The sequence below is a fragment of the Callithrix jacchus genome, chromosome 5, assembly GCF_049354715.1.
Source record: "Callithrix jacchus isolate 240 chromosome 5, calJac240_pri, whole genome shotgun sequence".
Taxonomy (NCBI): domain Eukaryota; kingdom Metazoa; phylum Chordata; class Mammalia; order Primates; family Cebidae; genus Callithrix; species Callithrix jacchus.
The window spans coordinates 58,007,964-58,032,151 of record NC_133506.1 but is presented as its reverse complement, the minus strand read 5'-3'; the positions used below and the strand labels follow the sequence as shown (position 1 = coordinate 58,032,151).

Here is a 24,188-nt window from a genome sequence, read left to right as displayed (position 1 = left end):
GTCGCCTAGCTCCCTATCCCAGTGGTACCCACCCCCACCCCAGCCGGAGAGACGCACTCTCTCCTGCAGAGGTCTGAGCCCACTGCCGAACCATCCATGGGGTCCCAAGGCCCCTACAGACCAGGCGCAGAGACCCTGGGCTCTTCCACAGGCACCCTGAATCCTTATCTGTTGCAGGGGAAGAGGAAGTCCCAGAGAGAAGGGAGCGTGTGGGCACCCCAGCTCTCCCCAGACCCCAGTGGTATCCGAGACACCCACCTCGAGGGCACAACACTGCAGCTTTCCTTCTTTCCCAGGTCTTCAGCCTCCACTGAGGAGAGAACCCAGCGTCCTCCCCTCTGCCCCTGACTGACAGGAGCCGAGGGCTCCTTTCTGCAACGAAAAACTTTCACGCAGTGTTCACGCCTGTAATCCCAGCACTTTGGGAGGCTGAGGTGGGCAGATCACGAGGTCACGGGTTTGAGACCAGCCCTGCCAACATGGTGAAACCCTGTCTCTCTAAAAATACAAAAATTAACCGGGTGTGGGGGTGGGAGCCTGTAATCTCAGCTACTCGAGAGGCTGAGGCAGGAGAATCGCTTGAACCGGGGAGGCGGTGAGCTGAGATCGCGCCACTGCACTGCAGCCTCGGCGACCGAGCGAAACTCTGTCTCAAAAAAGAAAGAAAAAAAAAAGAAAAACTTTCATGGCCCAAGCACCTCGGTCAAGCTCTGTCCACCCGCGGTGCCCCGAGCCCGCCGTTCCGGTTCCGCCATGTGCCGGACTGCTCCGCCGCAGCGACGGCTCCATCCAGTCCTCACCGGGAGCGAGGGCGGGGCTCGGTTCCCTGACCTGAGTCGCTTCCGACCCGCCCGCATTTCTGGCACCTGCAGGAAACTCTCCCCGAGTCCCCAGAGCCGCCTGAGAGTCCCACTGGGTGGGGGCTTCGAACCTGGCATCCAGATCAGGCCTTCGAGGCTGGACCCTGCCCGCCTCCATTGCCACCCCTAGTCCCCCGGGTCCGCTTGCTCAGAAACCGAGGAAATCGCGCGGCTCCAGCCAGGGCACCCTGTCCCAGTCCAGCGACCCGAGCTGAGCCGTCCCTATGGGAGCCAGGTCCCTGCACCGAGCCCTCGGCGAGGGCGCGCACCAAGGGGGCCCCCGGGGCTCCGCGTCCGTGGGTGAGCGGCGCGGGGGTCACCGACTCCACCGCGAGACGCGGAGCCTGTCTCTAGACCAGCCTTGAGCGGGGGCCCCAGGCGAAGAGGGCTCGCGCCCCACACGGAGTTAGAGGAGTCTCTGCGCCCGACTCGCGGCCTGTGTCCGGGCACTGGCCGCCCCTTGTCATGAGTCCCCGTCGCCCATCCCCTGGAGCTGGGTCCGCCCGGGTCACGTGGCTCTGCTGCCGGAGCCCCAGCTCCGACCCTGCGGGGAAGGAGGGGAGGGCGCGGGCGCGGGAAGGGGCGGTGCGGCGGGGCGCGCCGGGGCGGCGCGGTGGGGGCTGCGGAGCCTCCCCGGCTCTGGCTCCCAGTCTTCCGCCCGCCGGTCGCCGACCCACCGCCACCGTCGCGCCCTGCCGCCCGCCCTGCCCGCTGGTGAGTGCTCCAGCCCTGGCCGCAGCCGCGCGCCCTCCCCACCCGGCCCCGCCTGGCGCGGGGGAGTCCGGCTCCCAAGGCCCTGCGTCCCGCCGCGACGCCCTGACCGTCCTTCTCGCCCCCCACCGAGCCCACCCCGGGGACCCCGAAACCCGGGCAGGGAGGAGGTGGGCTCGGCTTCGTGGCTGCCCCGGGATGACGCGCTGGCCGCTTCCATCCCCGCCGTTCCTTTCCCTCCGGTTCGGGGACCTGCCCGGGGAACGGCCAGAGCTGGGGAGTGGGAAGCGCCGCCCGAGCGGCGGCACCTGCCGGGCACAAGCGCGGCGGAGGGCGCACGGCTCGGAGACCTCCACACTCCTCTGCCCCGCAGGTCAGGACCGCGCCCGGGAGGATGTACCGGAGCCTGGCGCTGGCCGCGAGCCCCAGCCAGGCCGCCTACGCCGACTCGGGCTCCTTCCTGCACGCTCCGGGCACCGGCTCCTCGATGTTCGTGTCGCCGGTGCGCGTCCCCTCCACGCTGTCCTACCTGCCCCGGTGCGAGCCGGGCCCACAGCCCCCAGAGCTCGCCGCGCGCCCCTGCTGGGCGCAACCCGCCCCCTCGGATTCGTCGGCCTTCGGCCCCGGCAGCCCTCACCCGCCCGGGGCCACCGCCTTCTCGTTCCCGCACAGCACCCAGGGACCCGGCAGCGGCAGCAACGCCCGGGGCGGGGACCGCGGCGCCTACCAAGGCGCGCTGCTGCCTCGGGAACAGTTCGCGGCCCCGCTTGGGCGGCCCATGGGCACCTCGTATTCCACCACCTACCCGGCCTACGTGAGCCCCGACGTGGCCCCCTCCTGGACCGCCGGGCCTTTCGATGGCAGCGTCCTGCACAGCCTACAGGGCCGCCCGGCCGGTCTCCCAGTCCGCAGGCCCACCTTGGGTGAGTACGGGGCTCCACAGACTCGGGGCCCGGGCTGGCCGAATCCGGGTGCAAACCCGCACCCTGCGAAACGCTTCCTCCTCCCCCCTTCCCACAGCCCAAGCCTCCCCGACAGGTGCCACCGCAGTACCCAGGGTAAACACCCCGCACGAGAAACTCCGTCCGGGATTCCGTGTGTTCACCTGTTCACGGGAAAGAACATGCGTTTCCGCGCGGCGTTCCAGACCGCGGGTGCGGGGCCGCGAAAGCCTTCATCGCCGCTTTTTTGTTTTGTTTTGTTTTTGAAAAGTTTTGGAAACTATTTTTATAAAGTCCGAAATGCCGGCTTATTGAAGTGGCCACATTCGCCTCGGTTCTAGGAGGTTTACCTATTTTAATTGGAGACCTGGTTTCAATCGTTCCCTGAGTAACAGTTTGGAGAATCGGATTCTAGGCCTGCAAAGGCCGCAGCTCTTCCCGGGTGCAGCGCAGGCACTTTCCCGCGGAGGCGGCGCCTCTGAGCTCCCCGGGGTCCATCCCGCCCCTCCGGGACCGTGGAGGCCTCACACCCAGCTCCGGAGCCGCCTTTCGGACCCTCCCGGCCCCTTGGCGCAGGAAGCGGACACAGCCGCAGCCACAGAACCCCGGCCCCGGCCTCCCGGGGCAGCCCCTTGGCTGGCGCCCACCCCCGGCGGGGCGATGATGGATCCCTGCCCCACCCCCACTCGGCGCCCAGGCCTCCCTCGCGCCGGCGCCTGGCCGGGTCTGGAGGGGACCAGGAAGACCTCCACCCCCGCCACAGTGTGAGAAACCGGTCCCAGGGGGCTACGAGACGGAGCTGTCCCTCTAAAGGACACTGGTTGCCACCACAGCAAAGCTGACAGAGGGCGGTCTCCACCTCCCAACCCACCTCCTCCACCCTCCCAGCCCCCACCCCTGCCATGGACCCGCTTTGCAGAAAAGGAGGCCAGCAGGGTTAGCTGTCCCAGCAGAGCCCAAGGGAGCCCAAGAGGGGCTGCCAGATAAAACCCCTTCGTCGGCCGGCCGGGCACGGTGGCTAACGCCTGTAATCCCAGAACTTTGGGAGGTCGAGGTGGGCGGATCACGAGGTCAAGAGATCGAGACCATCCTGTCCAACATGGTGAAACCCCATCTCTACTAAAAATACAAAAAAAAAGAAAAAGAAACTTAAGCCGGGCCTGGTGGCACGTGCCTGTAGTCCCAGCTACTCCAGAGGCTGAGGTGGAAGAATCGCTTGAACCCAGGAGGCGGAGGTTGCAGTGAGCCAAGACTGCGCCACTGCACTCCAGCCTGGTGACAAAGCAAGATTCTGTCTCAAACAAAACAAAAACCCTTCATCTCCTCCCCCGCCAGTGTAGACACCCTGCTTTCCCCACAGGTCCAACAAGCAGAGGCCAGTGCTGGATCCTGGTCTGGGAGGGGTCCCAGGCGTCTGTCTTCAGGCTGTGTTTATTAACACCAGTTTTGTAAAAGCAACTCTAACAAATTTTATCATACGTAAATTTAAAAATTTTAAATAAGATTAAGTAAATAAATAAGCAAGTAAATTTTAAGATAAATTTAAAGCACAAAATGTGTGCTTTAAATTTATTCATCTGACGAAAGCGGCCAGGCTTCTGTGGAGGGGAGGGCACCGGCTGGGAGCTGGGAGGCTCCTGGTGAGGGGGAGGGGAGGGCCCACCAGCTGCCTGTCCCCTCAGTGTCTGACTTCTTGGAGGAGTTCCCGGGTGAGGGTCGTGAGTGTGTCAACTGCGGGGCCCTGTCCACACCCCTGTGGCGCCGGGACGGCACCGGCCACTACCTGTGCAATGCCTGCGGCCTCTACCACAAAATGAACGGCGTCAACCGGCCGCTCGTCAGGCCCCAGAAGCGCCTGGTGAGTTCGGGCTGGGGTGGGGGGGCGCTGGGCGAAGTGCTCACTCCAGGGGACGTCTTCGATTTACCCAGGTGATGCCAGAACCTCTGGGGTAGGGGCAGGGGGTGTGCCAAAAACAGCCTGAATGACCACCCCGCTGGGTCTCGGGGCAGGGCAGGGATCCCAGTGGGGATGCCAGGGCCACTAGCTCATAGCACCCAGCCCTGGGAGAGCTCTGGGAGCCAGGCTCGAGAGCAGTGGTGCCAGCCGGGCTCTGCTCAGGGCTGGGTCCGGGAAGGGCTGCTGCAGGGAGCCAGGAGCTCAGCCCCACAAGTCGGTGGTGGCTGACTGTGGTCTCCAAGGCCTCAAGGTGACCCTACCTGGGATGAGGCTCAAGGGAAGGTGGCTGCTGGATACTTTTGAGTCTTTGGGTCCGCAGCCCCCTGGGGGAGCATTTTCAACCCATACTCAGGTACCGCAGGGTCACCAGGTTTATGCCTGTCCCCTGCCTCATGAGCAAAAACTTGTTTTCACTTTTGGTTCTTCCTGGCTTCTGGCTGAGGAGGGAGTGGGGGACTCTGGAGTCGGACTTCTGCCCCAGGGAGGGCACCGTCCCCAGAGGCTGGGAGAGGCTGAAAGCTACTTTGTTTCCCAGGCAAACCCTCACTTTCAAGTAATTTTACAAATAAGGATTGGGGTGTTGACATGTTTGCAAGTTATGGAAAGTTGAGGGGCCACCATGGCCCCGGGCTGGAAGGCTGGGCAAGGGTATGTTCCTGAGCGCTAAGCCCTCCTCTGTGGGTGGTGTGGACTCCGTGTGGGGTGAAGCCCTCCTTGGCTGGTGGTGTGGACTCTGTGTGGGGTGAAGCCCTCCTCTGTGGGTGATGTGGACTCTGTGTGGGGTGAAGCCCTCCTTGGCTGGTGGTGTGGGCTCCGTGTGGGGTGAAGCCCTCCTTGGCTGGTGGTGTGGACTCTGTGTGGGGTGAAGCCCTCCTCTGTGGGTGGTGTGGGCTCCGTGTGGGGTGAAACCCTACTGGGCTGGTGGTGTGGACTCCGTGTGGGGTGAAGCCCTCCTTGGCTGGTGGTGTGGACTCTGTGTGGGGTGAAGCCCTCCTTGGCTGGTGGTGTGGACTCCGTGTGGGGTGAAGCCCTCCTCTTCGGGTGGTGTGGGCTCCGTGTGGGGTGAAACCCTCCTGGGCTGGTGGTGTGGACTCTGTGTGGGGTGAAGCCCTCCTTGGCTGGTGGTGTGGACTCTGTGTGGGGTGAAGCCCTCCTTTGTGGGTGGTGTGGGCTCCGTGTGGGGTGAAGCCCTCCTCTGCGGGTGGTGTGGGCTCCGTGTGGGGTGAAACCCTCCTGGGCTGGTGATGTGGACTCTGTGTGGGGTGAAGCCCTCCTTGGCTGGTGGTGTGGACTCTGTGTGGGGTGAAGCCCTCCTCTGTGGGTGGTGTGGGCTCCATGTGGGGTGAAGCCCTCCTTGGCTGGTGGTGTGGACTCTGTGTGGGGTGAAGCCCTCCTTGGCTGGTGGTGTGGACTCCGTGTGGGGTGAAGCCCTCCTCTGTGGGTGGTGTGGACTCTGTGTGGGGTGAAGCCCTCCTCTGTGGGTGGTATGGGCTCCATGTGGGGTGAAACCCTCCTGGGCTGGTGGTGTGGACTCCGTGTGGGGTGAAGCCCTCCTCTGCGGGTGGTGTGGACTCCGTGTGGGGTGAAGCCCTCCTTGGCTGGTGGTGTGGACTCCGTGTGGGGTGAAGCCCTCCTTGGCTGGTGGTGTGGACTCTGTGTGGGGTGAAGCCTTCCTTGGCTGGTGGTGTGGACTCCGTGTGGGGTGAAGCCCTCCTTGGTTGGTGGTGTGGACTCTGTGTGGGGTGAAGCCCTCCTCTGTGGGTGGTGTGGACTCCGTGTGGGGTGAAGCCCTCCTCTGTGGGTGGTGTGGACTCTGTGTGGGGTGAAGCCCTCCTCTGTGGGTGGTGTGGACTCTGTGTGGGGTGAAGCCCTCCTCTGCGGATGGTGTGGGCTCCGTGTGGGGTGAAGCCCTCCTCTGCAGGTGGTGTGGACTCCGTGTGGGGTGAAGCCCTCCTTGGCTGGTGGTGTGGACTCTATGTGGGGTGAAGCCCTCCTTGGCTGGTGGTGTGGACTCTATGTGGGGTGAAGCCCTCCTTGACTGGTGGTGTGGACTCCGTGTGGGGTGAAGCCCTCCTTGGCTGGTGGTGTGGACTCCGTGTGGGGTGAAGCCCTCCTTGGCTGGTGGTGTGGATTCTATGTGGGGTGAAGCCCTCCTTGACTGGTGGTGTGGACTCCATATGGGGTGAAGCCCTCCTCGGCTGGTGATGTGGACTCCGTGTGGGGTGAAGCCCTCCTGGGGTGGTGGTGTAGACTCTGTGGGGTGAAGCCCTCCTCTGCGGGTGATATGGACTCGTGTGGGGTACATGGGCTGATTCGGGCAGTCACCCTGGCTAGAGGTTGGCCCTCCAGCCACTGTCCTGTGGGGCTGCTGTTCTAGATGTCTCTGGATTTGCATCCTGCACGGAGTAGCTCTGTACAGCTCCGGCTACAGGCTTAGGGAGAAAACCTGGGGCCTTGGGCTATGGGGAACCAGGACCTGAGCATGGGAGGTCCCAGCAGAGCAGGTGGGAAGGAGGACCGCAGGCTGGGGGCAGCCGTCACTTCTCTTCCTTCGAGCTGGTCTGTGGGCCCAGCCTTCTCTCATGCCCGCCTCTCATGCCCGCCCCTCAGAGGGAAGGCTCCTGGAAGCCCATCTCCCCGGGCCTTTTCGCCCTGTGACTATGCCTGTGGTCCCAGGTGCACTCATCCAGCCTGACATCCATGTGGCCTTCACTGGGGGGGAAACAGAAGTTGAGAGGGTTTGGGGCCAGGCACAGTGCCTCACACCTATAGTCCCAGAACTTTGGAAGGCTGAGGCAAGAGGATTGCTTCAGCTCAGGAGTTAACACCAGCCTGGGCAACATAGCAAGAATCCATCTCTACCAAAAATTTTTTAAAAATAGATTAGCCAGACATGGTGACACACAGCTGTAGTCCCAGCCACCCAGGAGGCTGAGGCAGGAGGATCACTTGAGTCCCAGCGAGCAAGGGTAGGGTGAGCTGTGATCACACCACTGCACTCCAGCCCGGGCAGTGGAGGGAGACCTTGTCTCCAAAAGTAAATAAATCTGTCCTGTGCAATAGCTCATGCCTGTAATCCCAGCACTTTGGGAGGCTGAGGCAGGAGGATCACTTGAGCCCAGGAGTTTTAGACCAGTTTGGACAACATAGGGGGACCAAGTCTTTACAAAAATTAGCCAGTCAAGATGGCACACACCCGTGGTCCCAGCTACCTGAGAAGCTGAGGCAGGAGGATCTTTTGCACCGAGAGGTAGAGGCTCTACTGAGCCAAGATCGCACCACTGCACTTCAGCCTGGGCAATGGAGCAAGACTCCATCAAAAAAAAAAAAAAATGAAATTAACCTCTTCTCTTCCATTTCATTACATTTTAAATTAAATTAAATTAATTTTTTTAAAAAAGACAAGTGGTAGGGAGCTCAGCCCAGCTTCTGTGAGACCACAGCCCAGATCTCCCTTCCCCACCCTCGCCCATGTAAAAGGCTGCCCCCTCCTCTGGCTGTGTCCTCTCTCCCACTGCCAGGCCCCGAACCGGGCACCGGGACACACTGGTGTCAGGAGGAGGTGCTGGGAGGGAGCCGTCCTGCTGCCCTGCCCTGCCCTGCCCTGCCCTGGGTCTCCAGCCGGGCAATGCCTGTGTCCAGCTGGAACCCAGACTCCTGGGCTGTGGTATCTCGTGGGCGGCTTTCCAGCTCCCTGAGCCTCTGTCCCCTCATCTTCGGAGTGGGGAGAGGAACTTAGGGCCGTCCCACACCTTGCTGTTAAGATTGTCTTAGATGGCTGGTGTGTGTTTGGGCCTTGGCTCTGAAGACTGACCGATGGGGACCTTTAGTGTGATAAAGCCTCCCTTCCCTGGTCTGGGGGATATGGGGTGGGCTTTAAGATGCCTTGTGGGGGAGGATCCTGTTTACTGTCCATCTTGCCAAGACCAGAGGTCTCGGAGGGTAGGAACCATCCGGTGCCACCGTGCCCTCTCCCCATGGTCTGGCTCTGTGAATGGACACTGCTGGGAGCACCTGGGCCCCAAGCAACCCACCCCCAAGAACACTGGAGCCCAGGCTGAAGCCTAGGGCCCGGCAGCCAAGGTCAGTGGGGACGGCATACCCCCAGCCCAGGGCAACTTCTGACACCAGCTCCAGGAAGCAGCCAGTGTCACACTGGGCTGAGCGTCTTTCCCTTGCTGCTGAGCAAACCCGGCCCTTACCTGGAATCGGGCACCTGACACCCACCCAGCCCCAGGGTTTCCTCCTTCGAGCCCCTCACAGAACCACAACCCCAAGTCAGTTTGCCTTCAGCCAGCAAGGGACATGGGAAAGTATCAGTGTTTACCACATCTCCCTCCCAATCGGGAACCCGTTTGAATTCAGAGACATTCCAGCCACTCGCTGGTACCCAAGGGTCAGACTCTGCAGCGCAGCAGCCTCTGGTTGTCCACGGCCTGGTCTTCCATCTCAGAGGAGGCTGCTGCACTGAGGGTCACTGTGACCTGCCACCTTCACGCCCATGTTTCCCGGCTTCATCCCTCCCAGCCAGGCTCAGAGCTCCTTCCCTTTCCTGTGCTCCTTGAATTTCCGCCAGCACCCCGGGCCCTCCCCTGCCTCATTTATTTGGATGTCTCAGATGCACGCAGAGCCTGGTGCTTAGAGCGGCTCTGCTGTGGGCAAGCAGACTTTGAAGTTTGACTTCTTTTGAAAAGAACCGACAAAAAAGAAAAACAAAATGCAGCCAGGGAGAGAGGCCTGCGCGGGAAGGCTGGAGATGGGAGAGACCTGGGGGAGAGGCTGGAGAGGGGAGAGACCTGGGGGAGAGGCTGGAGAGGGGAGAGACCTGGAGGGGGGACGCCAGAGAGGGGAGAGACCTGGTGGGGAGGCTAGAGATGGGAGAGACCTGGGGGAGAGGCTGGAGAGGGGAGAGACCTGGAGGGGGGACGCCAGAGAAGGGAGAGACCTGAGGGGGAAGCTGGAGAGGGGAGAGACCTGAAGGGGAGGCTGGAGAGGGGAGACACCTGGAGGGGGGATGCCAGAGAGGGGAGAGACCTGGGGGGGAGGCTGGAGAGGGTAGAGACCTGGAGGGGAATGCCAGAGAGGGGAGAGGCCTGGGGGGAGGCCGGAGAGGGGAGAGGCCTGGGGGAACGCCAGAGAGAGGAGAGGCCTGGGGACGGTAGAGGCCTGGGGTGGGGAAGAGGCCTGGGGAGGGGAGAGGCCTGGGGCTGGGGAGAGGTGTTGAGGGGAGAAGCCTGGGGTGGGAGAAAAGCCTGAGGGGCGGGGTGCTGAGCGCATGTCCCACAGTGAGAAAGGACAGATGGAGGCATGGTCATGGCACAGCGCCCGCGAGCTGCTAGGAGCATGTCCCCGAAGTGTCTGGCCAAGGAGCAGTTCTGTCCACCCTAGGCCTCCTCAGTGTCCTCCGGTCCCGCAGCTCCTCTGAGCCTCAGTCTCCCACCCATACAACCTCGACCTGGTGAAGATTTAGGAAAAGGTGGGTGAGGACGGGGAAGTCCGTGTTTTCCCTTTTCCTCAATTTGATAAAAATGAAGCAGCTCACTGTGAAGAGACTCAAGGTGGGTTCCAGGCATTTCTGTGGCACTCGCATGGGTGCGGGTTGATGGGCATGCCCACTGCGGGGGGTCCAGCCCACACACCTGCATGGGCACACCTTGTTTCTCTCTGTACCCCGTGTCTCAGACGCTGCTTCATTATGGGCATGTGGAGTGTGCATATGTATGTACACCCCATCTGTGTGTGCTAAGGGGCGATGGCTGGTCCCAGACCTGAGGGTCCCTCTGCTTCAGGGAAGAGGACCGGCCTTGGGCTACGGATGCCCCTCAGTGAAGGCAGGGACTGCTGTGGGCCACGAGGAGGGGGTCAGCACGTAAACTACAGAGCACTTGAAATTCCGTGTGGTTTCAGATAAACACAGACATTTCAGCACTCATGTCCCAAATACCGCAGGAGACAAAGGAGCCGTCACTGAGCAGAGACTCAAGGTTTATCTGCACATCCAGGGTCCATAGATCTGGCAGCCCTGGGGAGACCTCTTTCCACTTAAGGCAGATCAACGGCTGGGTGGGTGTCCGAGAGGCAGGGAGCCACAGCTCCTGGCACCCAACAGGCATAGAAGAGAGGGAGGGGCTGGGCCAGACTCAAATCCTGTCCAGTAACAGCAGCTGCTTCTAGATCCATCAGGGTGTGCATCCCAGGGAGAGACATCAGCTGGGGACCCCAGGGGACCCCAGCTGCTCCTGCAGGAAGGGTGCCTCCATCCAGTCGGGCCTGGTACCATCTCCCTTCCAGCTCTGCCGGAGCCTGGGCTGGGCCCTCCAGCGTGAGCACAAATCTCACCCCCAACGCCCCCCCCCCAGGAGACCACTGGAGACCCTGAGTGGCTGGACGCTATGGCCCAAGGTAGGGGACATTGTCCTCCGCAGTGTCCCCAGCCAAGCCAGGAGCTGCAGGCCGAGGCACCTCTCAAGCCTCCCCTGGCCTCACTGGCCTGGCCCCTTCCTTTCCTTTCTGCCTCTGTGTCATGGAGCTGAGGGCAGGGTCCTGCCTGGAGACAGGAGGCCTGGCCTCAGATGAAGCAGGGGCAGCATTCCCAGAGCCTTTGGCAACTGCCTGCAGCCTCAGCTGGGGGTTGAAGAGGCCTTTGAGTTTGGGGGCTGGCTGGTGCTCAGGGCCGCAGGCAGGCCCCCACCCTCCCACTCAGGCCTTCAAAAGGGCAGCCTGTGCCCTTGGCTGCAGCCTGGGGAAAGGATGGGCAGGAGATGGTCAGCAAGGCTGGCGCTTATCTGATCATAGAGGGCAGTAACAGATGGGGAAACTGAGGCTGGCTGTGTCTAGCCATGCCAGTAGTATATGGGGAACTGAGGCTGGCTGTGTCTACTCATGGCAATAGCATATGGGGAAACTGAGGCTGGCTGTGTGTACTCAGCAATAACAGATGGGGAAACCGAGGCTGGCTGTGTCTGCTCAGCCCTCGTCCAGGATGGATTTTTTCCCCAGTGTGTCTGGCTCACTTGTGACTGCTCTCTGGCTCTGTCCTGGCTAGAGAATCTAGGGCATGGCTTTGAGTGTGGGGGCCTCTTCCTCACGGGCTGCGTCCTGTGCCTCAGCACACTGACAGTCTGGCCCTAGCTACCGCCAAGGAGGGAGCACAGAGCTCCTACAGAGCCCCCACTGTGGTCCTGGTAAGAGAGGTGGGACCTGGAACAGGCGGGGGCTGTGCAACCTGAGAGAAGGAACCTACAGGCTCAGGGCAGGGGCTGGGATTAGAAACAGTGGCCCCCGGAGGACCAGGGCTGGCTACAGGTGGCTGGAAAAGGTGGTGCCACCAGCAGAGCTGCGCTCTGAGATTCAGGAAAGGGCTTTGTGTCTGAGGGGCCTCTGGAGCCTGGGCCGGAGCTCCCAAACACTACCTCCCTCCAAGCACCAACCTGTGAGGCCAACGGGAGAGAGGTCAGCTTGAGCTGGAGGGAGGCTCCAGGTTTACCTTCAACAGGGACCCCCAGGCCACCATCTGGGAGGCTCCCCCCAGCCGAGCCCATGGACTGGGGCCCTGGAGGTTCGGGACCCCTGATTGGGCCTGGACCTGCCAGAATGGGGGGGGTCACTCTCTACTGGGAGCCACGGGAAAGAGGGAGGCAACGTTGAGGACTCTGGAAGGTTCCAGATAAGTCCTGCTCTGACACCAGGCACAGTGCACAGAAAAGGGGAGACGTAAGCAGGTGGGACCCGGAGCCCTCAGCTGCTGTCTGGTGGGGCCCCCAGTCTGGGAGGCAGGAGCCCAGGGGGACCACAGGCCCTGACTCTTGCTGCATCCTGGCCTCTGGAGGTCCTGTGACCTGGGGGTCCAGGCCCGGGGTTGGTGCTAAAAGAGACCACAGGAAAACCACCGAGGTGCCTAGGCGCCCGGCCCTGAGGGGCTCTCAGCCACAACCAGCCTGTGGTGGGTCTGTTATCACCCCCATTTTACTGGGGGGGGGACTGAGGTCCAGGAAGATAAAGTGACCTTTCCCAGGACTCCAGCGTGTGTCCAGGCAGAGCTCACAACCTTTATGCTCCAAATGCCTTCTCACTGGGTCCTGCATGGCTGCAAGGCCGCCCTGAGCCTTGCTTCTGTCCACTGCTCCAGCCTCGAACCCGGCCCTGCCCAGGGCTCACTGCAGTCTCCCTCGCCCCCAGTCCTCATCCCGCCGCACTGGCTTGTGCTGCACCAACTGCCACACGACCAACACCACCCTGTGGCGGCGGAGCTCGGAGGGGGAGCCCGTGTGCAACGCCTGTGGCCTCTACATGAAGCTGCACGGGGTGAGTGTGGCCCTGGCCGGGTGGGGCCCTCTCCAGCCTCCCAGCAGGAGCCCTCCCCAGTCCCAGACCAGGGGGCTGGGGAGGAGCCAGCAGGAGGGCCGCTTTCCCTGGGGCTGACTGTGTCACACATGTCCCCGCTGATGTGGCACCACCCCAGTAGCCCGGGCTATTCCGATTACACCATGACACAGACACGCTGACCGAGGCTCAGCACAGCCATTCAGCCTGGGCTGGACAGGGCAGGGCTCCTGCCCATGGGGCACCCCCGGTGCCATCTGGACCCTGACAGCTCTGTGGGAGGCGAGGATGGGAATCCAGCCCCACAGGCTCCCCCTCCCCAGCCCAGATGGCCGCTGACCCACCAGGGCTGTGAGGATACTGCCAGCCCAGGTAGTGACCAGCTCTGAGAGGTGAAATGAGGGGGTGCTGTGCAAGGGGCCTAGGGCTGAGCAGGACGGAACCAGCCTCCACCCTGGCTGACCCTGCCAGGTGCCGCGGCCTCTGGCCATGAAGAAGGAAAGCATCCAGACGCGGAAGCGGAAGCCGAAGACAGCCACCAAGCCCCGGGGCCCCTCAGGTGCGCAGCAGCCCTGCTGTCAGGCCTCCTGCCTCCAGTCCTGCCACGAGAGACCTGTGTGTGTTTGGTTCAAGCTCTGTCCTCTGGAAGTCCAAATGCCCCCAGATCTGCCCTGTAGTGACTTTGCTGGGGGATGTGGGGGGCCAGGGTGGTGACAGCAGGTGGGCGGCAGGGGCTGAGGAAGCCACGCCCTGCCCAGTCCCCACCCACGCCCGAGGTGTGCCAGAGAGTAGTCTCCAACCTCTCTGGGCCCAGGCCACAGGAGACTTTGCCACATGGCAGGAAGGGGAAGTGAGGGCACACCTGGCCCCTCTGTAAACACCTCCTCTTCCCTCCCAGGAGCCACAGCAAAGGCCTCCGCCTCCCCATCTACTGTCCGCAGCACTGACAGCTCAGTGGTCATGTTGAAACCTGAGTCCCGCCTGGTGTCCCCTATGTGCCCTGGGTCCGGTGCGGACCCCCAGGTGAGGGGGTGGGCATTGGTGGGGTGCCCAGAGCTGGGGCCCCTGTGCTCCCTCAGCCCAGTCAGATCCTATCCAAGCCCCTCGCAGCCACTGCTGCCAGGTGGGCTGGACACCCCGTCAGCTTTGGACCATCATTGTGGTATCCCTTCCCCCAGAGCTACCTCTGTGGCCAATGTTGGGGGAGCACTGATGCCTCAGGAGGGGTCCCACATGCCATTCCAAGGCATCGAGGGGTCCCGAAGGGCAACCGCGGTCATGGGAGCTCCTGACCTCAGAGGCCACAGCCCCTCCCACCACCCCAAATCCTCATGCTCTCCTGTCCCTGCAGGCCTCCGGCCAGGAGGATGACTCCTTTGCCCCCGGCCACTTGGAGTTCAAGTTCGAGCCTGAGGATTTTGCCTTCCCCTCCACAGCCCTGAGCTCCCAGGCTGGCCTTGGGGGGGCTCTGCGCCAGGAGGCCTGGTGTGCGCTGGCCTCAGCCTAGGTCCCCAGGCAGCCTCCGTCAGGGGAACAATCTGGAACAGAGCAACCACTGATTCACTACGTGACTCCTTCACTCCAGCACAGCAGAAACCAGCAGGCCAGAGACTGGGTGTCCTGGAGTCTCCTCGAGGCGGTAGGGAGGCCTTCTGTGCATCGGGCAGTCAGCCCCAGAGCAAGAAGGCTGGTGAGGAAGGGCCCAGCTCCCCACCCCACGCACAGCAAGGGACTCCCCATGTGCGGCCAAGGCTCCGGCCCACACTGGCCACCCTGCGGCGGCCAACCCAGGGCACCACCGCCAGCTCGAATTCCGTCCTCAGCGCGCACCGTCAATCTGTTTATAGTTGCAACAGTTGGGGAAAAACAATCAAGCTCCCAGTGCAGAACCAAGATGCCAAGCGAAGAGCCTGAGGGAGGGGAACGAGGGGAGCAGCTGGGCATGGGCCTCCCAGGGCCTCCGCTGTCCTTCGCTGTCCCCACTGAGACGGAGCTGGGTGCGGGGAGCTGTCCCGCAGCCGATGCAGCACTGCCAAGGATGGGCGTGCAGGCCACACATGGTGCCAGGATACGCCACGGGGAAGCCGTTCTTACTGCGGTCATCACAGGCATGTGCACTTGTTCAGACGGCTTTTCCAGAGGGGCTGGGAAGGGCCCTGTCCTGGCTGACTCTGTATCATAACGGTTTTTACAGGCAGAGTGAAGTGTCCGGGAGCCCTGCCCTGACCCATCCAAGTGCTGCTGGGGCTGGTGGCGATGTGGCCGCGTGTCCTGGCTTATGTGGGGCTGTGCAGTTTAGTCTCTTGTCCCAACAGAATCGTTAGTGATCTCCTTTCACTTGCAAGCCCCCTCCACACTGGGTTGGGTGATACCTCAGTGGGTCACACTGGCGAGAGGCACCCTGCCCAAGGCAGCTGTGAATGCCAGTGACTTCATGTCCAGGAGGCCATAGGGAGCAGAGGAGCCGGCTGGCCACAGCGCCCTGCACAACTTCTCCCACCTGGCTCAAGAGAACTCAGCCAAGGCCCCGCGTCCTCACCTCCGCCCAGTTGCTACATTTCACCTGCAAGGCCTGATTTTTCCAGCAAAGCCAGAAACTTGGATTTTAAGTCTTCCAATTTGATTCAAAAACCTTTTCAACATTGTGAGCCAGCTAGACCCCCATGCACTGCCCCATTTAAAACTTTTATATTTAAAAACACTTGTGTCCCACGTGTGAAATAAAGCCTTGAACCTCACTCTCCCCCATCCATCACCCATGGGGTCTCACAGCCCCACCGCGCCGTCTGGTCACCACCCTCCTGGGGATTTTCAGCAGCCCTCTACATTCAGAAACATCCCCGGCCCCCTGTGTCCCCGCCAGGTGCCCTCAAGGGCATTTCCAGGCCCTGCTGGTGCTCAGGACCACTGATGCCCCCAGGTCCCCAGCAACTGGAGGGGGCAGCGGGCAGGCAGGCACGAGGCTCAGCAGTGGCACTCAACAGGCCTGGGTCCTGGCCCGGTGCTGCAGCAGAGGGATTAGCCTGGTGGATACCTCCATTCCCCCAGGCTGAGTTCCTGCTCAGAGCCTCCTCCCAGCCAAGGAGGCTCCTTGAAGCCTTCTCCTCTTGGAAGCCTTCCCTGCCTGCTCCCAACCTCCTCCATCCTATCAGGCACTGGGGTGGGGGCTATGGGCAGCTCTAGTAACTTCTATAGCTGCCAGCCCCCGCCACTGGACCTGGCTCGTGAAAGAGTTCAGACAAGGCCCACGTTCCAGCCCATGTAGTGGGAGCCACGCTGGGGATTTTCAGCTCCGCAGGATCTGAGGTGGGCCCGGGAGTGAGCATTTTAATCAGGAACCCCTCGAACCTGCTAGGTGCCTGGAGGCCAACACTTTGAGAAACCGTGCTCTAGGATGGCTTTAGGATCTGAATCCAATTCAAGTCCCGGCCCTGCTCATCTGGCCTGGGAAGGGGGTGTGGGGGAACGGGCTGCAGCAAGGTGGCACCTGTAGGTGACATGGTACCCACTATATGGGGCCCATGTGGCATCCAGGCGCCATTGGGGTTCACTCGCTACTGTCCTGTCTCCAAGCTCAGAAGCCTCAGGCTGCCTTCCTGGGTGCCCGTGCAGTGAGGACACAGGCCCAGGGAGATTGAGGGTCACCTCCCCATCCTGGCTCCTGCATGGCACCTGCACATCTGCCTCAGGGCTCGTGCTGGGCCACTGGGTCCCCGAATGGGAAAACAGGTGACAGTGACCTCTACAGGCCTCTCCAGCGCAGGCCACAGCAGGAAAGGGCAGTCTGTCCCCTCGCAGGTTGGACATTCGCTGTCTCTGGCACCTGCAGGGCTGACCTGGGGAGTGAGTCCATGTCTCTATGGAAGGTAAGGCCAGCCCAACCAGTTCTCTGCACCCCAGACCCTGGGTGAGGGGACGATGGGGCCACAGACCCGGGGGAAGGAAGCCTGAGTTCGGTCTCAGGAGATGGCGGGAAGCCGCAGAGCTTTCTGGGCCAAGGAGCTGGGGCTGGAGGCAGTCGGTTGGTGACTGTCTGAGTCCTCTTTTCCACATGGGCGCCTGCCCATGCCTGCTGCTGGGTGGCACTGCCAGCCTCTGCCCTCGCACTCCCTGCTCCCAGGAAGCAGGTGTTGGTTTTCCTCTTCCCAGATGAGAAACACCATCGCTTAGCAAGGTGACCCAGGTGCCAGGGTCAGAGGGCACCGCACAGCGTCCCCAGACCACAGTGCTGGGTACAGTGGAGTTGCCCTGTTGCTTCTGTTCCAGCCTCAGTTTCCCCACCTTTGCTGGGGAGGGGGTGCCCCACATCCATGGATTACATGTTTGTAATCCATGCGCTTGTGTAGCAGGCGGGTTCTGGGGAGGCCCAGTATAGGGAGGTAGTACCAGGCACCGATCCCTACCTGGAGAGGCTTTCTGGAGGTGTTTTCAGGGGGCGTGCAGGACAGGTAGGGTCCCCACAGGTAGAGAGGAAGGAGTCCAGATGCTGACCGGGCTGGGGGACTTTGGCCCTGGACATACCCCATCCATGAAGGGAGGACCCCAGAGGAAAAGGGGCGGTTTGCTCATGAGCAAGGGGGAAGCAACCCTTTCCCTGTTTTTATTCCATTTTAGGGATGTGTCCAGGATGATGGAGGCTGACAGCTCCACCAGTGGGCATGGTCACTGCTGCTAAATTTAAGCCTTTCTCCTCTTGGGGCGGAAGCCATGAGGACCAGGCCCTTAATATAGCAACCAGGCACCCCTCCCACCGCCCTTCCTCCTGCCAACCCACCCTGTGCGCTGCCTAGCGGGCTGTAAACAACCAGCTGAGCTGAAGGCTGGCAGCAAAGTGTCCCGGCCCCTTATGAGAGCGACAGGACTAAAAGGAAGGTCCTTTTACCTGCACTGCAGGGACCTGGGCGCACTCACTCCCCATCACCTAAAGCAGATGCCAGGTGCCTGCGGGAGGAGGCACCACGCTTGGAAGTCCCCAAGGGCCTTGCAGGGGCCCCTCCAGCCTGCAGAAAGTGTCCACAAGCCCCACGGTGCTCCGTCCTGCGGGAGGCAGAAGACCCTGGTGACATCTCACAACTAAACGCAGGAGACACAAAGAAAGAAGAGCCGTAGGGCCACCAACTGGGGCGCCTCAACCCGGAGCCAGTTATAGAGCCTCCCACTTCAAGCCCTTCATTTATTGCTTCATTCAGGGCAGAGCAGCAAGGCTGACAGTGTCCGGGGCCCTGGGGCTGTGGCCCTCCCTCCTCAAAGCAGGCCCTCAGCCTCACTCTCCCAGCATTCCCCAGCCTCGCATCGGCCAACCGACAGGGCGCTCCTTGGTGCCCATGGGTGCCCCTTGGCCAAGCAGCGACTCAGGATCCTGAGAGCCGCCGGAACAGCCTTAAACCCAACAGGGTGGCTGGGTCCCGGGACGTGTCACATCCCCACTGTGCGAGGCCAGAGCTTCCAGGGGTGGGCTCAGGCAGAGGATCCGCCTCTCCTTTGCTGTTGCAAAAGACAGCTCATGGCTAAGTGTTGGTGAAACCTCTCAGGCGCTCTTCTGAAACATGCACCATGCTCATTCAGGAGGGAGATGGGAGGCTGAGGTGGGAGGATCACTCGAGCCCAGGAGGTCGAGACCAGCCCGGGCAGCAGTGACAGCCCATCTCTACAAAAATAAAAATAAAAAAATTATCCGGGTGTGGCGGCGTCTGCCTGCTGTCCCAGCTGCTCAGGAATCTGAGGTGGGATGGTCACAGTGAGGGGTGACCGCACCGCTGCACTCCAGCCTGGGTGACAGAGCAAGACTCAGTCTCAAAAAAAGAGGAACATTGTTAACAAGTGGTGCCTCCAGTGAGGATATTCTCAGAAGACGGTTCCCACTGTCACCATCATTAAGGAGGTCGTTCCACCACCAGGGACACTGCTGTCATGCCTGAAGGGGACGTCCTCACCCTGCTGTGCTGGTGCCATAGCCTCGCAGGCTGCAGGCTGTGTGTGGCTTGGCTGCCTTCTCCAGGGGTGTGGACTGCCTTCGGGGACAGCCAACTGGACATGGACTGAGTCAGGGCCGGGTGTGAGGTGGGGAGGGCAGGGTAGGGTGGCTGAGTGAGCAGAGAAGAGAGAAGGTGGGGATGCCCAGGACAGAGGGGAGGCAGGACAGGCTCTCATGTGAGAGCAGCCGGATCCACAGCCTCAGGACTTGTGTTTCTGGGAACACCAAACCTGCCTTCCGAAGCTGGCCAGTACCCGGTATATACCCCAGCCCAGGCTCACCGCGGCAGGAGCAGCCGGCAGTGACCCTCGGGCACCCTGGGTCCAGCCTCCTCCTTGGAGGGCCACAGTGGAAAGGGGCATGGTGTGTACGTGGTGGGTTTCCTGAGGGAGGCTTCGTGCAGCTCTTCATACACCAAGGCCCAGGCTCAGATCCCCTCAGCAGCAACCCCCGCCTGTGCTGGCCCGGGCCCCATCTCCACGTGGCCCCCAGGTGCAGGGCAAGCAGCTGGAAGGTGAGGCCCAGGGAGCGAGCACCCAGGCCCCCCTCCGACATCTGCCTCGGCACCATGTCCAGGCCCTCCACACACCAGGAACCCCAGCCACCGATGAAAGTGAGGGTTGAGGGACCCGGCACCCCTGAGGCTGTGAGGCTGTGGCTGGGGACAGACACCAGGGTGCCCACATCCAACCCCCTACAGGCACCTCAGTAGCGTAGGCTGCCTAAGCCCATAGCCTCCCGGGGCGGGGGGGTGGCTGGGGTGGGCACCCCTCCCCCACAGTGCCCTGTGTGGCCGCCAAGTTGTTGACACGGGCGGCTCCAGCCGCCTTATTTATTACCTGATAACGCACTCTTGGCCCTGCTGCTGGACGGTGTTGGGCGCACTGGGGCCACAGGCCTGGGGGAGGAGGAAGGCGGGCAGGGGACCGAGCCCAGCCGCGGCCACACCACAGCCAGGGACACTGAGGGATCCCCCTGCCTCCTCCTCCATGCGGGCCAGCCTTCTCCACAGCCCAACAAGCCAGTGAGCCTAGAACAAGCGGCCCCCAAGACCTGCCCTCCCTGGTCCCGGCAAAGCCCCAGCAGGCCCCTCCTCTCCGTGCCCCTCACTCGGCTCCAGCGCAGCCTGCCCCCCATGCAGCCCACCCCCCACACCCCTTCGCTTGCCCTGCTCGAACTTTCCCCAATGCAAATCTGGTTCTATTTCTTCTTTGCATCCAAACCCTCCCTCCCTCCCAGCTGGGCTCTGCTGCAGGCACCTCGAGCCACTGGCCCCACCCTGGTGCCCCGTGGCCTCAGGCCCGCCCATCCTGACACCTGCTGCACTGTCAGCTGCAGGACCCTTGCGGTGTCCAGGCCCCTCACGCCTCGGGGTCTCCACACCTGTTGTTTCCTCGGACCCACGGCCCTCCTTCCTCCATCCAGCCCAGAACATACTGCTCAGCAGTCGGCTGAGGGCCTCTGATGCCACCACTGCCACCTCCATAGCAGCAGGAGGAGTCAAGGTGCACAGGGCCTCCCAGGAGGCCCCTGGCTGTGTGGACAACCCGCATGACGGCGTGCACACACCTGCATGCACCTGAGAGCCGGATGTGTGGATATACCAGGTGTTCGGACATTGTGATGAGCGGCATTGGGTCCTCTTCTCAGTGGCTGCCCAGGGACCACCTCCCATCTCGGGTACCTGCTGCCAGGTCTCCAACAGATGGAGCCATCGCCGGCCCCTGGGCTGCCCTGGGACTATGGAACAGCAGGGTTCCAAAGAAGAGTGGCTGCTCTGGTGGCTGGAGGCAGATGTGTGGAGGAGTCCTCTGTGCCCTCGGAGGATGTGAGAATGCAGACTCCCCATGGAAATGTGGCATCTCCAGCCATGTACAGGGTGTCACATCCCCTATGTGGACAAGTCCTTCGTGTGCGATGATGCTGCTTCTGGAGGGGATGGATGATAACCACAGTTCTCTCTTGACAATTAGAGCATGTTCTGAGTTCTTTTTCCTAAACCTTCTCCAGGGAATCGGCGCTGCTCACCAGGAGGCAACAACAAAGGTGGCCTTTGTAGGCTCCACAGACCAGAGTCCCCTCACCCGGGACACAGCCCGGGAGGACAGCAGGGAGGCTGAGGGAGGCAGAGGAGGGCTCCAGACAGGGCACCAACATCAAGCAGCTCAGAGTTTGGGGCCCTGAGCTCGGATGATTTGGGGGTGGCCTCCCCCCAGAGGATGGGTGGTGGTTGTCAGCCTCAACTCAGTGCCCTCTGGCCCATCTACCCACCTCAGGGAGATCTGAGGGGTGCAGAGAAGGGGCCTGGGGGTGGGGCAGCCTCAGAGACTGGTCCTGCAGTCACATGGGGTGTCATTTCCTCAGCTGAGCCGGAGAGTCCACCCAGCCTCAGCTGAAATAGGATCAGGTGAGAGAGATAGCACTCAGGGCTCCTCCCCTCAGTGACCCAGAGGAGCCCAGGCTCCAGAAGGATCTGGGGGACGGCTGGCCCTTCGTGAGTCTCCGCGTCCAGCGGCCTTTTCTGAGCCCTCAGCCAGAGCCCAGGCTCCACTTCCTGAAACAGCACCGTTGGGGGAACACTGATGAGTTTTCTGAAGATTTTAAACTAAACACAGAAAACCCTGAATACCTTGGCATCCTTAAATCGACAGCACTTTCGAGCGGATGCCTCTGCTGACAGAGGCTGCGCCGAGGTCCAGCTCTTCCCCCAGGCCTCCTCCGAAGCATCACCAGGATTTTCTAGTGAAACATTTAAGCTCCTCCATCCCAGCCCGCTAACCTCCCTAACGAAAACACCAGGTCTGGCCACTTCCTGTCCACCCCTCCCTTGCACGCAGACCCTTGGGGCTGAGTTCTGAGCGGCACACGCGCTTCCGCAGAGAGCCTGGAGGAGTTCACAGCCACTTTCAGATCCAGCTCCCTTGTTTATTTTATGAATGAGGGGGAAATGAAATACTCAAATACAGTTGTCCTTCCACGCACTGGAAGCCCAAGAGACACTCAGACCCCCCAGTTCTTGTGGGGGCCCATGGGAATTCCCAGCCGAGCCCCTTGGGAGGCCGTGAGGGAGGCTGGGGCACAGCACTCAACACAGGGCGGGGTGGGAGGCCCTGGAGTCCAGGTCCAGGACAGAGTCTGGAGGTCCACAGCAGCCAGGCACCGTGGATGTCTGGCAGAGTGCAGTCAGCTGGGAAATGGCTCAGGCCGGGGTTCGAGGCCCTGCTGCCCCTGAATTTGGAGTGCCCAGCGTAAGTGCTCTGTGCCTCGGCCTCCCTGCCTGCAGAGAGCCAGTGAAGACTCTGGTCACATGCCCGCCCGGTTCTCAGTGCTGGCCACTCGCCTGGTCCTGAGACATCCTTGTGGCCTTTATTCCTGACCCCCTTCCATGGATGGGGCTGCCACTTGGCCTCAGCTCTGCTTTGCCCACCTTCACCCTGTCCCAGAGCAAGACGGGGAGCTCCTGACTTCCCCTCACACCCTGTCTCCCTGCAGATGGAAGAATGTGCCCGTGGGCGCCAGGCCCGCTCCAGCTCTGCAGAGGAGCTGGGGCACCCCGGGCCCTTCCTCTGGGCCCAGACAGGCAGACTGCCCCCTCGGTAGAGATGAGTTTAGAGGAACCTCGTAGTGACGGACAATGGGCTCTAAAAATACCCCAAAGGCAGGCAGGGTTTGCCAGTAACATCTGTAAGTCGTGTCCGAGGAAGTTGTAAATACTAAATAACATTAATTCGGAGTCATTTGTCATTTGGGGACAGCCATGTCCTTTGTGGGGACAAGGGATGTTTTTCCAGATTTATAATTTATTGCTCTTTATAGTTAAATCCAGCTACAGACAAAAAAAAGGGAAAATAAAGCAAGCAGGGTCGCCCCTGGAGCCACTGAGAGCAGCTGCTTAGGGAAGGTTGGGGCCACGCTGGGACCACGCTAAGGCCACCTCTGTCCTGTCCCCAGGCCCATGGGAGACCCCTGCCCTCAGCCCCCACCCGGCTCCTGACTCAGCCAACAGGACCTCCATGTGACTCCATAGGACCTTGGGGCCATCCTTGGTCAAGGGACAAGGCCATCCTTGGGCTGAGGAGAAGGACCTCCCGGGCAGCCAGGGTCGGCCGTGCACCTGCCCCCTGAGAGGGTGCCACTTCCTCCACCTGACCCTGCCCCCCACCCCTGCGGTCAGCCCAACCCGTCTGGGTGACCTCGTCGGTGTCCCTCTCTCCCCACTGACTCCACACTGCCATCTGCCCACTCCCCTCCCACAAAGGCCCTGTGGCTCCTCAGGGCCCCCCTCCACCCCCACCTCCCCAGCCTGGGCGCCCTCTGCCTGGCCGTGTCCAACATCCCATGCATCCCAGCGTCCTTCCAGGCCAACTTGGGTCTGTGTGGCCCTCAGGGACCCCCAAGCTCAGCCAGGCTCACAGCCCCTTTGTCATTGGTGCTACCGGCAGTTTGGCAAACGTGGGTCTGTGTGGCCCTCAGTGCCCCCCCCCCAGCTCAGCCAGGCTCACAGCCCGTTTGTCATTGGTGTTACCGGCTGTTTGCAGTTGTCTCTGATCCCAGCCCCGGGAGGACGGGTCCCGTGTGGACATTGGTCACCACACGAAGGGGCCTATACAAGGCCTGGCATACAGCAGGTGCTCAGTAGAGCCCCGATGGGTAGTTGGGACCATGCAGTCCCCACCGGGGTCCCCTTTGAGGGCTCCTGCCAGGGCCTCAGTGGCCAAACCCCAGCAAAGGACAGCCAGTCTGGCCAGGGACCACCTGGGGCTGCCGGGCGCTGGCCTGAGGGTATGGGTGCAGCTGGGCAGGTGACAAGTCACCCCCACTTATCACAGAGCAGGTGAAATGTCACTGAAGCAGCACAGTAAAGGGTTCCCTGCCCCCCAGACTTCCCACAGCCCCAGTCACGCCCAGCTCTGCCCCGACTCCGCCCCGCTCTCAGGCCCAGCCTGCCTCCTCGAACCCTGACCCCTGCCTGAAAAATGGTCGCATTTCCTCCCCAGGGTTTAGCATCTGAAGAACCTGTGGGGGAGCGCGCTCCACACTCGAGGTGATCTGGGTGGAGCCCAAAGAGGCCCCAGAGCCACAGCGCTCTGCTGGTAATTGCTGTGTGGCCTCAGGCGGGTCCTGAACCTCTCTGAACCTCACTTACCTGCTCTGAAAAGTAAAAGCAGTAAGAAATCACCCCCAAAGGACAGCAGCCTAGAGGAACACGGACATCCCCGCCCCCACGAACAGCCTGGCACAGTGAGGGCTGAGGAGAAGGACCCAGGAGGGCTCGGGGCTTCTGAGAGCCAGAGGGGTCTAAGATGAACCTGAGCACCGAGAGACTGGGGGCCTTGGCGCTGGGCTCTGGGCACTAGGATCACGCTGGCTTTCTCACAGCACGGAGGACACCATGGAGTTGCAAATTCCTCTCCACCCTCTGC

At 61.8% G+C, this 24,188-nt stretch overlaps 1 protein-coding gene across 7 annotated transcripts; it reads left to right on the top strand.

Annotated features, from left to right (window-relative positions):
• The first annotated feature begins 666 nt into the window (after nucleotides 1-666).
• On the top strand, nucleotides 667-15,529 carry GATA5 (GATA binding protein 5). 7 transcript variants are annotated; one of them, XR_013535272.1, is made up of 8 exons: nucleotides 1,509-1,574; nucleotides 1,945-2,494; nucleotides 4,195-4,370; nucleotides 12,648-12,773; nucleotides 13,263-13,350; nucleotides 13,690-13,814; nucleotides 14,143-14,903; nucleotides 14,990-15,529. XR_013535272.1 is itself a non-coding variant. In XM_078372072.1 (7 exons), the coding sequence occupies exons 2-7, from the start codon at nucleotides 1,966-1,968 to the stop codon at nucleotides 14,231-14,233; spliced, it is 1,050 nt and encodes a 349-aa protein (XP_078228198.1). In that variant the 5' UTR covers nucleotides 1,509-1,574; nucleotides 1,945-1,965; the 3' UTR covers nucleotides 14,234-15,529. The 7 variants fall into 7 exon arrangements, 4 of the variants coding, with proteins under 4 accessions (XP_078228199.1, XP_078228198.1, XP_078228197.1 ...); XM_078372072.1 differs by having other exon boundaries at nucleotides 14,228-15,529; XM_078372071.1 differs by having other exon boundaries at nucleotides 14,143-15,529.
• The last annotated feature ends 8,659 nt before the right edge of the window (nucleotides 15,530-24,188 follow it).